This window comes from Diadema antillarum, unplaced genomic scaffold (genome assembly GCF_040938485.1).
Source record: "Diadema antillarum isolate AM-2024a unplaced genomic scaffold, OU_Dant_1.0 seq00001052_RagTag, whole genome shotgun sequence".
Lineage (NCBI taxonomy): Eukaryota > Metazoa > Echinodermata > Echinoidea > Diadematoida > Diadematidae > Diadema > Diadema antillarum.
This window is the reverse complement of record NW_027271882.1, coordinates 317,191-331,220: the sequence shown is the minus strand read 5'-3', so window position 1 is coordinate 331,220 and position 14,030 is coordinate 317,191. Positions and strand designations below refer to the sequence as shown.

The 14,030-nt window shown below is 36.4% G+C and overlaps 1 protein-coding gene across 1 annotated transcript; it reads left to right on the top strand.

The window, feature by feature from the left end:
* Positions 1-968: 968 nt before the first annotated feature.
* LOC139743162 (cytoplasmic polyadenylation element-binding protein 1-B-like) lies at positions 969-6,228 on the top strand. Its single transcript, XM_071653671.1, has 4 exons — positions 969-1,060; positions 2,690-2,888; positions 4,607-4,701; positions 5,665-6,228. Exons 1-4 carry the CDS (start codon positions 1,001-1,003, stop codon positions 5,860-5,862), a joined length of 552 nt encoding a protein of 183 aa, XP_071509772.1. The 5' UTR covers positions 969-1,000; the 3' UTR covers positions 5,863-6,228.
* The last annotated feature ends 7,802 nt before the right edge of the window (positions 6,229-14,030 follow it).

Sequence of the window (14,030 nt, the reverse complement as noted above, 5' to 3'; positions counted from 1 at the left end):
AACCCCCCCCCCCAAAAAAAAATAAATAAATAAATAAAATAAAATAAAAAAGAACATGTTACCTCTGATATATTTGGGTACGGTAATATGCTTTCAGAATTTCATATATAACAAACATGAAAAATTGTGAGGGCATGACATCATTAACTCACTCATTTGAATATTCATAAGGACTGGTCAAGAAATGTTTTTGTAAAAAATGTAAAATTTCAAAATGTCATATCTTCCTTATTTTTTATTTGATTTTTATCATTTTTGAAATATTTTGTGGGGATTTTTTTTCTTTTTCTTATAGTTTATTTATTTCAGGATGGATTTCCTTTTAAAAGGATTTTTTTCTGTGTTAAAAGTGCTGTAATTTTTGTCATGTCATTTAGAACCACTTTAATGATATATGACAACTGTTTTATGGAGTCTTCAACATATTCATAACATAAGTGTGCATGAAATGGGATCAAATTTGCTTGATTCAAAACCAATTGTTCAATAAATCACTACAGGAAAAAGAAAACAGCAAGGTAAATATATCACCACAATACATTCAAACAATTTATGTGAAGTTTTGGTATGCAATCAATCTTGGTCCAAATTTCAAAATTACCTAGCTGATACACAAGTTCCTATATTCGTTTTATTGACATAAAAATATGCATGAATCAGAGTAGGTATATTATAACCGATTGAGGATGGTTTGATTTTGCTGGAATAGGCATTTCCCATAGATACCTGCCCGAGTATACTCTGGCCTCGTCCTCAACGGGTTAAAGTATGTAAAACCATTGCAGGCAATAAAGAGAACTATTTCTAAAGATTTAGTTGCACGTTTAATCAGGTATATATCACTTCGTGCTACTAGCTAATGTCATGTTGCACCCATGTTTTCCACCTGACAATGCGTTTTTGTTGTTTTTGAATGGTCTCATATCCCACAGGGTATGTCTACGTTCTATTTGAGTCCGAGAAGGCAATCAAAGCTCTCCTTCAGTCCTGTACACACGATATGAGCGGGAGAGGGGAGTATTACTACAAGATCACCAGCAGACGAATGAGGAGCAAAGAAGTAAGGTTAAAGGAGAATGAAAATCCAAACATATACCGCATGTGAATTGAGTGATTGCAGCAAGGTTCATAGAACACATCAGTGAAAATCGTCGTGCGCATGGCAGATTGTCGTTAACGTGCTTTCCTGCACATGGCAGATTGTTGCTAGATTGTGTGAAAATCAGATGATATATTCCAAAGTTTTTGAGTTTTCAAAGTTTTGGTGCCGCTATTGCTGGATGAGAATACTACAACTTTTTTTTTTATGTCACATATGACAAAGATATTTTAACAAATATATAAATTCCACATACATGTATTTTCACTTTTTGAACATAATCAAAGGGCACTTGACTTGCATCTTTCAGAAAGCAGGGAGAATAATAATACAGTTGAACCTCTCTTATCCGGCCTCCCTTTATCCGGACCTCTCTATTATACGGACGCAATCTCACCGTGATTTTTTTTAAAAATAATTACGGGAGGAAAGGAAGATTCCCAACTCCTTGAGAACTCCTACACAAACACACATGAATTACTGTATTACTTCCAACATGATTAACATACATTACATCAAATTTCTTTCCAAATTGCTTACCTTCAGACATTTTAACATCCCCAAACATCCCCAAATGTAACAATGAAAAGGTTGCAGCATACACATTACTACATGTGGTACTACAATGGGCTACATCAGTACATTGTGTATGTATATGTACATGTATAAAGCATCGAGTCTCCCGTATCCGGCCAAATCCCTTATCCGGATGAGCCCCGGTCCCGACTTGTCCGGATACGAGAGGTTCAACTGTACCTGTAACATGTCAGCAACATGTGAAAGGAATGTGTGCTTTTCATGAAAAATGAAATCTTGAGGAATTATTGTATATTTAAAAAATACTAATCTTCCCTATGTGACATCATGCACTGTAGTAGCCTTTTTAATCCAGCAATGGCTGCATCAAAAGTTTAAAAAGGCATAAATTTTTATTGGATTGTCCAATTTTCATCAAACTTTCACTGATGTTTTCTATTGTTTAAACATGGCTGCATTCACTGAAAGCAAATGTATGTTTGGGCTTCATTCTCTATCAACATCCATTCTGCAATGTCCTCTTGAACATGTGACTTTCTTGTGTTCCCATCAAATCTTCTATTGTGCTTTAATCACTGGTTGATACTTTCCCACCTGCATTAAATTAGCGAATTTGATGGGAGCTAGCTGTCAAGAAATGGTTTGTGTATTTCATCAATATATGACATACATACTTCCAGGTTGCCAGGAGCAGGTTTCTTGTCACAGAGGTATGCATATATAGAATTTGAAAATGTTACGAAATGGGACTACTCGGCAACCCCACTGCAGAGCGACTTGCATTTACTTCAAGGCAAAGTCACCTTTTTATCATAGTTGGCATGTTCCGGCATTTGATGTCCAACACACAATTTCAAATGAAAGGGATGCACAAGATAATATTCTTCCATTCTGTAAAATGCAAGACAAACCACTCTGGAATTTCTCTGCTTCAATGAAAATAGAGGCAATAACCATCCCCCCCCCATGTTTTTATAGTCAAAACGTGCCTTTGTCAGACAAAAGTGTTGCAGCAATTCAGCCCATTATACTGGATCTCCGATACTCGTTCAGGTCCAAGTGATTCCATGGGTGCTGTCAGACAGCAACTACGTGCGGTGCCCCTCCCAGAGACTGGACCCGGACAAGACCGTCTTTGTTGGCGCTCTTCATGGCATGCTGAACGCAGAGGGCCTGGCCCATCTCATGAACGACCTCTTTGGTGGTGTGGTGTATGCTGGAATCGATACCGACAAGCACAAATATCCCATCGGTGAGTCTACGAGTGGGTGATGATGTGAGACGGATGATTATTTTGTTTGCACTGCCACCAGACTTTGCTTGTCGTACAATACATCTCAATAGTCGGATATTCAAAGCATTCTTATTAAGTATCGTTGTAGTCTGATCTTATACAATGTCAGGATCCACATGAGAGGAAATGGGGATGAAAGAGTTTATCAGGCTATTTCTTTCACATTTGTTGCTATAGCCAAAAGAACCCAATATGCCAGTTTGGAGATAGCTCATGTACACATGGATACAAATGACCTTTCATTTTTCTCAGTTGGTCAGGCACTTCACTCAATTCAAAACGACATAATGCAGCAGCTTGCCCAACATAGCAATTTATGGAACTCATATTCAAACAAAGAATAAACCTGCATAGATCAAGTGACCAGAAGGGTTCATCAATCAACACTTTGCGAAGCATCCATTTCATTGTGCTGTATTGAATGCATTAGCAGACTTTCTCTGTAGACATTGCCAAATACCAGGCTTGCTGTCAGGTGGATGTACTGGTATAGGCACCATCAATAAGGATTGCGTGAATAATAATTGCATCACAGATACTTGCCTCAGTGAACTTAAAAACCAACCTGTCTCTCAGTACAAATGACCCTTTTCTGCTCATGCACTAATTGGAACCCCAAACTGGTTATAAGGGATACATCAGGAGATAGGACGAGTCACAGCAGGAATAGAGATGACAAAAATTTCAATAGAAAACCAAAAATGGAAACCAAAAGAAAAACTCTTGTGATAAACTCTGGAAATAACAGTGAGATATGATACATCTCTGATATACATTTCAAATCAGTGTAAACCAATATTTCTCAGTAAACCATCATATGGTGCAAAATGCTGCCACATCACTTGAGGCAGGCCAAATCAATCAACTGTATTCAACTATGTTTGTAAGACTCTCGTATGCTATTCACATGTGGTTGTCCATTTGTTTCAGATCCCCAAATGTGCAATTAATGATACTGTTTAAATTGCAAGTTTTCTGCAAGCTAGCCAGACCAATGTACATCACACATTGGGCCTGTTTCATAAAGATTGAGCGTAAGTTGCGATTGATCGCAAATTGCATTTCATAAACAACTTGGCGATTGATCGCAAGTAATGCTCAATCTATTGAAAGTTATGCTTGATTTTTCTTGAAATCAAGCGTTAAGTGTCTAAAATCAAGCGTAACTGTCTTTATGAAACAGGACTTACTGTAAAACGAGGAATTTTCACTTGCACTTTAATTTCGCGAATTTCGCGAGCGCCAAAATTCGCGAAATTATAATGCACGCGAAAGCTTTTGTCTACACTACATGCATTGAATGCCAGTAGCAATTCGCGAAAATTTCATGCCACGAAAAAGGCTGTCGGCTCCAATTCGCAAAAATTTCATGCCGCGAATATATCATGTTTTACAGTATATGCTCAATATTGAACTTGGGCTCGATTCAACAAGTTACCACTCAATAAATCGAGGGTACGATCAATTGCAACTGTTTAAGAAACACTTCTCATGTACACACAGTGAGGTGACTTCTCTTCTTTGTTTTTTGTATTTTGTTTAGACTTGAAGAAAAAAGATGGCAAATTTTAGTGTTACAATCTTTTGAACCACATCATCATGACAGCTTTCCCAATATTTACCCCTTTGTTTAATAGCTTTTGTTTTTTTATCATCCCACCTCTTTTCCTTCATAGGTTCTGGCCGAGTGACCTTCAACAACACCAACAGCTACATGAAAGCAGTAGCAGCAGCATTCGTGGAGATCAAAACGGCAAAGTTCACAAAGAAGGTTCGACCCACTTCTGTGCTGTTCTGTTCCAGACAATCTGATATCGAGTGGTAGTAGTTTAACCCTCTCAGAACCATAGCTTCAAAATGCCATTGCCTTTGTGCACAAAAGACTTTTAGATTGGGAGAATTCTTGTCGCAGACGATACTTGCATGATAAGAGCTGTGGGAAATGATGGTATTACCTTAGGTTTTGGTCTAGAGATGAGATTTGGGGGCATGTGTTACCTAGTGTTTTGGCTAGATGATATGCAAAAAGAATTTTCAGATGCTGGTATTGGTTAAGTGATGACACTGATGTTTTGCAATTTGAGCATCTTGTTTCTTCAGGTAGATATCAACTATTTAAAGGGGATAACCCCTCGTTGCTTCTGAGTGTCATCTGTTAAGACATATTGAGCAATGGCCATGAAGCCTGAAATTAACATGTCCTTTTGTGCTTCAGAGTAGGCAAAATGACCACTTGGTGAATTCATCTGCCATCATTGAAGTGATCAATGTTTACACATTTTTGAGTTGTACTGTTCTCCTGTAATGCACAAGGGGTATAATTGAGTGCATCATTACAGACTGCCTGACTTGTTTAATCTATTGATCTTTATCTATCCATTTATCTCTCCTTCCATATCTATGTCTCTCTTTATTTCTCTGTATATTTCCCTTCATCAAGCCCCCTCTCTGTCTCTTCCTCCATATATATATATATATATATATATATATATTGTCTCTTATTTTTCTGTACATATCTACCTACCTCAATCCCTCTATTTCCCTCTCTCTTTATCTATCTCTATATCTATATCTCCCTCCATAGATATGTTTCTAATTTCTATGTATTTATACCTACTGCAACCTCTTAATCTCTCCCTCTCTATCTCAATTTCAATCTATCTCTCCCTCTAAGTATATATTATATATGTTTCATATTTCTCTGTATATCTCCCTCTCTCTGTAATATGTCCAGGTCCAGATTGATCCCTACTTGGAGGACTCTCTGTGCACGCTGTGCCACACCCAACCCGGCCCGTTCTTCTGCCGCGAAAGCTCCTGCTTCAAGTACTTCTGCCGCTCCTGCTGGTTCTGGCAACATTCCCTGGCGCAAATTAGCGACCACAAGCCGCTCATGCGCAACACCAAGACCAAGACGAATGACTTGTTCTAGAGGCTGGGAGAGGTTGTCGAGGCACGAATAATTTTTTTTTTTTTTTTTTTTTTTATCGACAGCTGAAGCGCGATGGGATATATATAATTCAGCAGGCTCTTAGTGCTCATATTGTGATCATGTTCCTAACCATCAAGGTGATGGATTTAGGACATGGTGTCATATTCAGTTGAGCTTCCAATTTGTGAAAAGTTTTTGATTGAACAAGTAGTCAGTGTGTTTGGTTTTTTGGAGAAAGCGGGAGAGATGATTTGCAGAAGAAAACAAAATAAGAAAAACAATGCAATTGAATGTAGCCACAATGCAACAGTGTTCCAGTCAGTAATATGAGACAGCATTTAGGTCGATATTCACTCGAAGAATGAAATTATATCAACAGAAACTATTGTCGCTATGTGTTTGTGTGCACAAGGTGTTTTTGAAAGTCTCCAAGACAAGTGCTTGAATATATACAGATGAATATGTACATCCATGAATGTGTAAACTCTGAAATGGTGCTTCTGAAGATGGCAATATACATTACGATGAAAATGTTACTACACCTTCATTCTCGACACTGAAGATGCTGAATTTGTGAATCAATCATGCATGGGCTGAGCGTTACTGAAGAAGAGAAAACCGTTTGCAACAAAGCTTATGTAGCCCAGTGAACAATTGTCTGCTTTTAACGGAAATGCATCACATCCACATTTTCACCGTGCAGCGAGGTGTGTATGTGTGTGCGTGTGTTTCTTTTTCCCAACCAAACCACCTGTTTATTTTTAAACGATGTACAGATTGATTGTCTAGTCAGTAAAGGGTTTGTGTTGATCAGACAGATCTCACGCTGCAGCAGGAAAGAATGGGGCGCTGAGGTGGCATGGCTTATATGCACGTAGTCTCGAGAAATCATCATTGTTGAAGTTGCCAGATTGATCTTTGAAAAAAAAAGAAAGAAAGAAGAAATGTGCTTCTATGAAACAGTAAAGATTTATATTGACCATGAAGAAGGAAAGGCCCCATCCTTTGTGCAAAAGCATTCATTTTGAAACTTGCATATATTCAAGGCTTCTACATTATATATTCATCACATTTATGTATTGCAATATATTCTGGCTCAATAAAGCCAGACAGTAGAATAGAGAAGAAACAAAAATAACCACTATTTGTGGATAAGTTGCCTTAAATTGGTCTGTACTATATATGCCCCACTTTGAGGGTCACAAGAGTTTTATCAAAATTATTTATTTCAAGTTAATAGAGAAATATGTGTCTGGAAATAGACCTAAAACAAGAGATATATTTGTATCAGTATGTCAACAGATGCTATGTACAGTTGATTTATACAGCCACAGAGTGATGATCAGGTTAAGAAATACAGTGATTAGCTAGATATAGTTAGAAATAGTTTGCCCACAGCTTTAGAGTTGGGGGAATGTAGATAAAGGAACTGGATGACTTAATCTTTCATACCATCTAGTTTCTTCAACCATACACTGCACAGTACTTTCTGGATAAAATGTATGTTTTTGTCTGTTGTGTGTCCCTGCTAGTTCTTTGGTGTCTGTCATGGTTTGTGTAGGGTTGTCTTGTCTTTTTGAATATTGCGAGGAAGATTGAAATTTTCCTTATTTTTTCTTGTTTCTTTTTCTTGTTTATGAATAGACCTCATTTACTTGATACTTTATGACTAGTTGGGAACAAAGAACAAATATAATCCAGTTTAGGATGTACTAGCTGTCTTCCACATCTATGGAGAGCAGAAGGCATGTTTTAGGGACAAAGGATTTTATAGGCAGGAGTTATGTGAAGTTTTTGCCGAGAGCTCATTTTAGGATTGGTGCAGTAAATGCACGAAGGTGTGATAGAGTATTTTATGGTGGAGCTAAAGTCATTTCAACCAATAAACTGGCCCCGTTTTACCCACTAAAGTGAAATGAGAAATACTAATCTTTGATCACTAATTTTAATTGAGACTGTTTCAGAGACCAAATTTTGACACCTTTACCCTATGAATTTTTCTTACATTTTTCTCTTTTTTTTTTCTTTGCATTTGAACTTATGACAATATACATGTCTTACTTTGCAAACAATAAGATTTTAAAAACTACTGGCATAAGTGTATTACAGTGATTTAAAGGAATCTGATGGGACATTGTTTTAAAGTGGCCTTCTTAAACATGCTCGAGTGTCTGCTAAAGAATGGATGAGTCAATCATATGAAAAAGCAATGAGCTCAGCAAGAAAATTGTCGTTTGATTAAAACATAAAGTATGTGAAGGACTAGTTTTAGAAATTACCAACTGGAATGTCTAGTGTTTTTAATAAGCGCAAACCTCTCGGGTTGAATTTGCTCGATTTTAATATTGGTTATATACATGGAGATATATTTTGAAAGTATTGTAGTATAGCCTGTATTGAATCAAGTCAAATTACAGAATCAATGAAAATGAATATGATCAAAACTTGATTTGCAGTAATTGTGAAATCGCATGCAGATGATCAGTTTATAAAAAAGAGAAAATGTGGCACAATAGTCATTTTAGAGTCAGAAATAAGATATCAAGTATTTCATGTGTATGTGTCTAGGTAATGGCTAAGAATTATGGAAATTGATTTGGCAAGAAAATCCATGGAGATGTGAACTGTTCAACAAAAAAGTAGAACATGAATATTTCATCCCTTGTGTAAAAAAAAAATGTATTTCCTTCCTTTGTGTCGAAAAAAAGGAACAAAATGCATATTGCTTCAAAATTTTTGATGAATTAACAGCATTTTTAGAGTCCATTTGAGTGTCACCAAGGGAATGAAAAAGTGACATTAAAGATGATTTCTTTCTTGCAAGTAAATTCCTTTACCTTTGTCAAAAACTACAATAATTTCTGACTTCTGAGAAGAGAAGGCTGTAAAAAAATCAGATTTTATTGCTTTGTAGGTTCTTGCTTCAAGAAAGCAAAAGAGGTCCAGAAAGATCAACTCTTCAGTTTTTGTTTTCAAATTTTATACAAAACTTGTATGTGTAGGAAATTGACTAAGGAAATGAAGGGCAGTGCTTTGTATCTTTCCTACCTTGCAAGACTTCTTTGTGATTGATGATGTCAATTTACTTGGGCTTCTTTGCGCAAGAAGGATTTTTATTTTGAAGAAAAAGATATCCCGATTATAACGACTTGGACCGACTCGACTACGATACTTGAACTACCCCTTGCACTTGACATTTGCACTCGTACAAGAAAATTATCTGCACAAGTTGATGTACTTTTCTTCACCTGTTGTGACGGTGTGTATTTTTGTATCTATTTGTACTAAACGTGTGATTCCTGTTCAGTAGTACTTGAATTCATAATGGCGGGTCACTAGTATTATATTTTCTAACTTTTTTGAGAAAAAAAAAAATATTTTATGAAAAGCATTTTCTCAGAATGTGCTTGCTTGTGTTCACTTTTTGTAGAATTTTTGAAGTTTTATTACAGTTTATAAATGCTTTGTAAATTTTCAAATGAGGGAACAAAATTCTTGATTCCATTGCACTGAATATACATGCACTCAACACACATAGCTGCCTATGAGATGCATTAAAAACAGTGTCCGGTGGTTAAAGTGCTTTGTTCATCAGTTCTATATTTAACTGTTGCACACACAAAAAAAAAAAGAAATTAAAAAGATGGATGTACAAGTGTCCTTACAAAAGTATTTTCTCACTCGAGTGTTCGTCATTTCAAATGGCCAGATTGTGGCAGAAAAAACGTCAGCGTTTTGTACTTGCAACCTGCTGGCTGCTTAGAGAAAAATTCTGACAGTCAAACGTGCAAGCAAACAATGTTATGCTTTGATTTTCACATTCTTTTTATGTAACAAGTGTATGCATGTCTTAGGCTTTACTAATTACTGATCTGTTGTTGGCGCAGTTCAGCTGTTATCTGTTTTATTGTTGTGGCATTGATTTCAGGGCACATTTGGTTGTTGTTTTTTGTGTGTACAGTGATAAAGGATTGGTGCAGTTCAAAAACTTATAAGAAAAAAAAATTATTGTGATGCCACTATGCTTTAAAGCAAGACCTTTAATCTCTTTGCTAGAAAAGACATGATTCAAAGCAGGTAGTAGATATACCACCTGGCCATGCTTTAAGGACAGATTGTTTGTTTTATTTTACAAAATAAACCAATGTACATTGCACACTGTACTGTAATCCCCTTAAAGGAGCGAAAGTTGGTCTTAAATGCATTATTACCATTGCCAGATAATTTCTATTGATCTGTTAATTAGCAGGGAGAAAACTGCTGTGGTCATTGTCATGAGTGCACAAACCGTGTTAATGTCACAAACAGTAGCAATGGAACATACTGCTGGGCCACAAGTGGTGCTGGCAGCATCATACATATGGTGGAAAACAAAACAAGGTATAACAGTGCCTTGAAGCCTAAAGTCCTGTTTCAACATGTAGCCTTTTAAGCTGGAGTTACCACGGTAGCGTCCAGGTAATCTTTTTTCAACTCGCCTGTTGAAACGGTTGTTGTTCAGACATTGTCGCTGTAACTTTTGCTTTTTTCTTAAGTTATCGCCTGTTTTAGTTGCTGCGGCATTGCCACTGTTAGGTCTGTTTAAATGGGGCTTTAGACACAAATTTGGGGGGCCAGAAAAAGAAAAGAACACAATAAAATCTTGCTTTCATCTTGATCATTGGATTCTTTTCAGGTCTGTAGCTTCAAATAATCAGAAGCAAAACAATTCTTCAACAGATGAAGACATCCTTGGCTGCCTTGTTTAATTATTGTCCTCAATTTCCTACAATTTAGCCTGGTTAATGGTCAAAACTACATTATAGTCATTCATTGAATTATAATTATAACTATGATATCCTTGCATTCTATTGCGTAGCGAAGCACAAACTTTAAAGTATCTTGCATAGTGCCTGCCTTGATTGTGATGGCATCGTATTTACGTTGGGTTAAGTGATGATGTACTCGTAGGACCCACCACATTCTTTCAGTTGAAATGTTAGCCATTATAGGCTATGTACACTCTATTCTTGACAATCATAGTTGCAGGCTGCCAACATTAGAAACTAGTTGAGAGTGAGACTCCCATAGGCCAATGCTATAATTTAGGAGTCAAAATGAGTGAGATCAATAGAAATGCATGCAAATGAAATAAAGTTTTAGAGTGAGAAAGGACCAAAATGAGCGAGTCTCACTCTCAATGAGTGAGAGTTGGCAGCCCTGAGTTGCAAGAATTCTACAGGTTTATTGCCCCCCCCCCCCCCTGAAAATGTGACATTGAGGCTGGTTTTAGATGGCATAATGGCAATGTAGTATTCCAACAGTGCAAGTTCCAATTTCATGGAAAGTTCACTTGTCTTTCTTTTTTTCCATGTTACTTAATACTTCGTTTTTGTGTCTTGTCTTTTCTCCCTAAAACAACTGTGCGAGAGTATGAGGTGTTCCTTTAAAGTCTTTAAAAGGCCTTCTCTTAGTGCTCATTCAAACTTTTCTTCACAGAGCACTAGTATCTTTTTTGTGCCACAAGGTCAATGGTACATCGCTGGAAAATTCATTTCTACACAAGCACACTTGGAAAATGGTAATATTTGATAAAATGGTAATATTTGATGAGGAGACCATGTGTAAAGTTCAAAATGATTACAAAACATCATTGCATTATCGTTTCAGGTTTTCTATGTAGGTGGGTTATTTTGTTGTTGTGTTTCTCTTTTTTTCTTCTTCTCATAGAGTTTTGCCGCTTTGAATTTTTAAACATGTACATTTATATTGACTCATTACAGAATTAACACGTTGTACAAGCAATGCTTTCACCGATCTACTGCCTTATCATTCACAATTTAATTTTCTAGTTTGCTGCACACCACATGATACATGTAATCTGATACTTCAAAACAAAAATTGGATGCCTTGCGAGATAGATTATATTGCATACAAAATGTTTACAGTAGGTATAAAGATGCTAACATGCATAGCAAAATTGTCTGTGAAAATTTCAGAGAGAATTGTAATGATTTTTTTCCAACTCCTTACAACACTTCAAAAGTAAAATGATAAGGGATTTCGGGAATCTCTAATGAGCATGTCTTCAAAAGAAATATGGAATCTGTATTTTTGATCACTGGAATAATGTTTATCTCTTGTCAATTAATCCAAGATATAATGTTCATATGCATAATAGAAGTCAAAGATTTTTCAGTAATATCAGCTTCAAAGAATCACCTGGTTGAGGGATGTGTAATGGTGGTAGAGGCAATGTACTCGTAGAGTCAAAGCTCATTACCTTTAACATGGGGATGATTTATCACTTGGTTTTCTAGCAGATCATGCATTGATTTGGGTGCAATAGTATCTATATTAATGATTTTACACCTGTATTTGTTTTTGCAATTGGTGCATGTGCTCATGAAAAATCATGAATCAAATAAATGATTGGCTGTTGGCATCACAGAAAAAAATAAATAGCAACACAATGATCCTTCTTGTTTCATTTACGTGTGCCTGTTTTATACAGTTATATCATGAATATTTGATGAGTGCAATATTTTGTTTACTGAGACTTTTTCACAAGTGGCTGAATTGGCAACCAACAGTCACAGTGATGAAATGGTTTAATGAGAAAATAAGCGTTATCCCTTTTCATTTGTGCTGTGAAGGGCAATATTTTTGAGATTTCATTTCCCAATATTAGTCAACTTGCTAAATTTACTGCAAAATACATCGCCTATTCATTGAATACAGCAGTGTTCCGTGAATAAGAAAGCCACAGAATAGTCTTGTAAGGAAGTATTTGTCCAGTGTTTTGTGTTTATGCAGATTGTAAAATGATGGGGCAGATCCTCGTCATATGATTGGCTGACAGCACACACATGACCAGGCATTTATTTTGTCCAACACGTAATTTTGCTCATGACCGGTCATAGGTAAAGAATAATGACCAGTCATTAGCAAAGAATGACCAGTCATAATCATCACTTTCACGTCGCAATGGTGACAGGTCAAAATTTCATTATTTTATATGTACTAGCAATGAGGGTGATTTATCAAGCAACAAGTATCTGCTTCATTATTTTATGAAGTAAATAATACACATTATTTTGTTCAGGCATTAGTATAATTACCCACACTTGATACCATGAAACAAACTGTTCCAAAGGTACCTTGTGTGAGTTATTTTTGCTAATGCCCTCCCTGATGTGTATTATTTAAATAATATCAAAAGAAATAGGACAGTAAACTTTGCGCAAGTCCTCGAGACTGGCTGAAGTGCCTTAATTTGAGCAATATGTGACTCCATTTCGATCTGTTTGACTTGTTTACTATGTAATGACATGTGTATGTACATGTATTTATATGTTGTGTGTGTGTGTGTGTGTGTGTGTGTGTGTGTGAGAGTGTGTGAGATTGTGTAAGTGTGTGTGTGTGTGTGTGAGAGTGTGTGACTGTGTGAGAGTGTGTAAGTGTGTGTGTGTGTGTGTGTGTGTGAGTGTGTGTCAATGGAAGTCTTTAGGCATGTTGCTCTTACCCAGATATGGATTTTCATCAGGAATTGTTTACTGTTCTACTGAATCATATACTGTAGATTGGGCATTACATAGAAATACACTGAGCTAATGTGCAACAAAATGATAACTACAACACATGCATCCATACATTCTAGATCTACAATAAATCTTTTAAAAAAAATATTTGCTTTGTCTAGATTCCACTTGCTAGATAACCTTGACAATGGTGTACACACTCACTCGGCTTTTGATCTGGGCCCCGTTGCTAGAAACTTTGCGTTTAAATGCAACTTGCAACTGATTGTCACTGGCCAATCAAAATCATTGTTGCATGCATGTCTTCTTAATAGGGCAGACCCTGAGCCAATCAGAATGGTTGTTTTAAAATAAGCAATTATTTGCAATTGATTGCAACTTTCTTGCAACGGGGCCCAGGACTGATACTGGTCACATTGGGTCAAAACAAAAGCGAATGGCTGCAGAAAACAAGAAGAGCTCTTTTGAGTTGTGTTTAGCTCAGTGTACGGCGATGCAAGTTTGCAATGAGAGATTGAAGGAATGACTTGGCCACTAAGAATTTTCATGTGCTTTTCTTTATTTTATTTCTGCATTTTTCACAAAGAAAAATTTAATGTAACAAGCAATTTCCAAAGATAATTATACATATATATACCAATCATACAG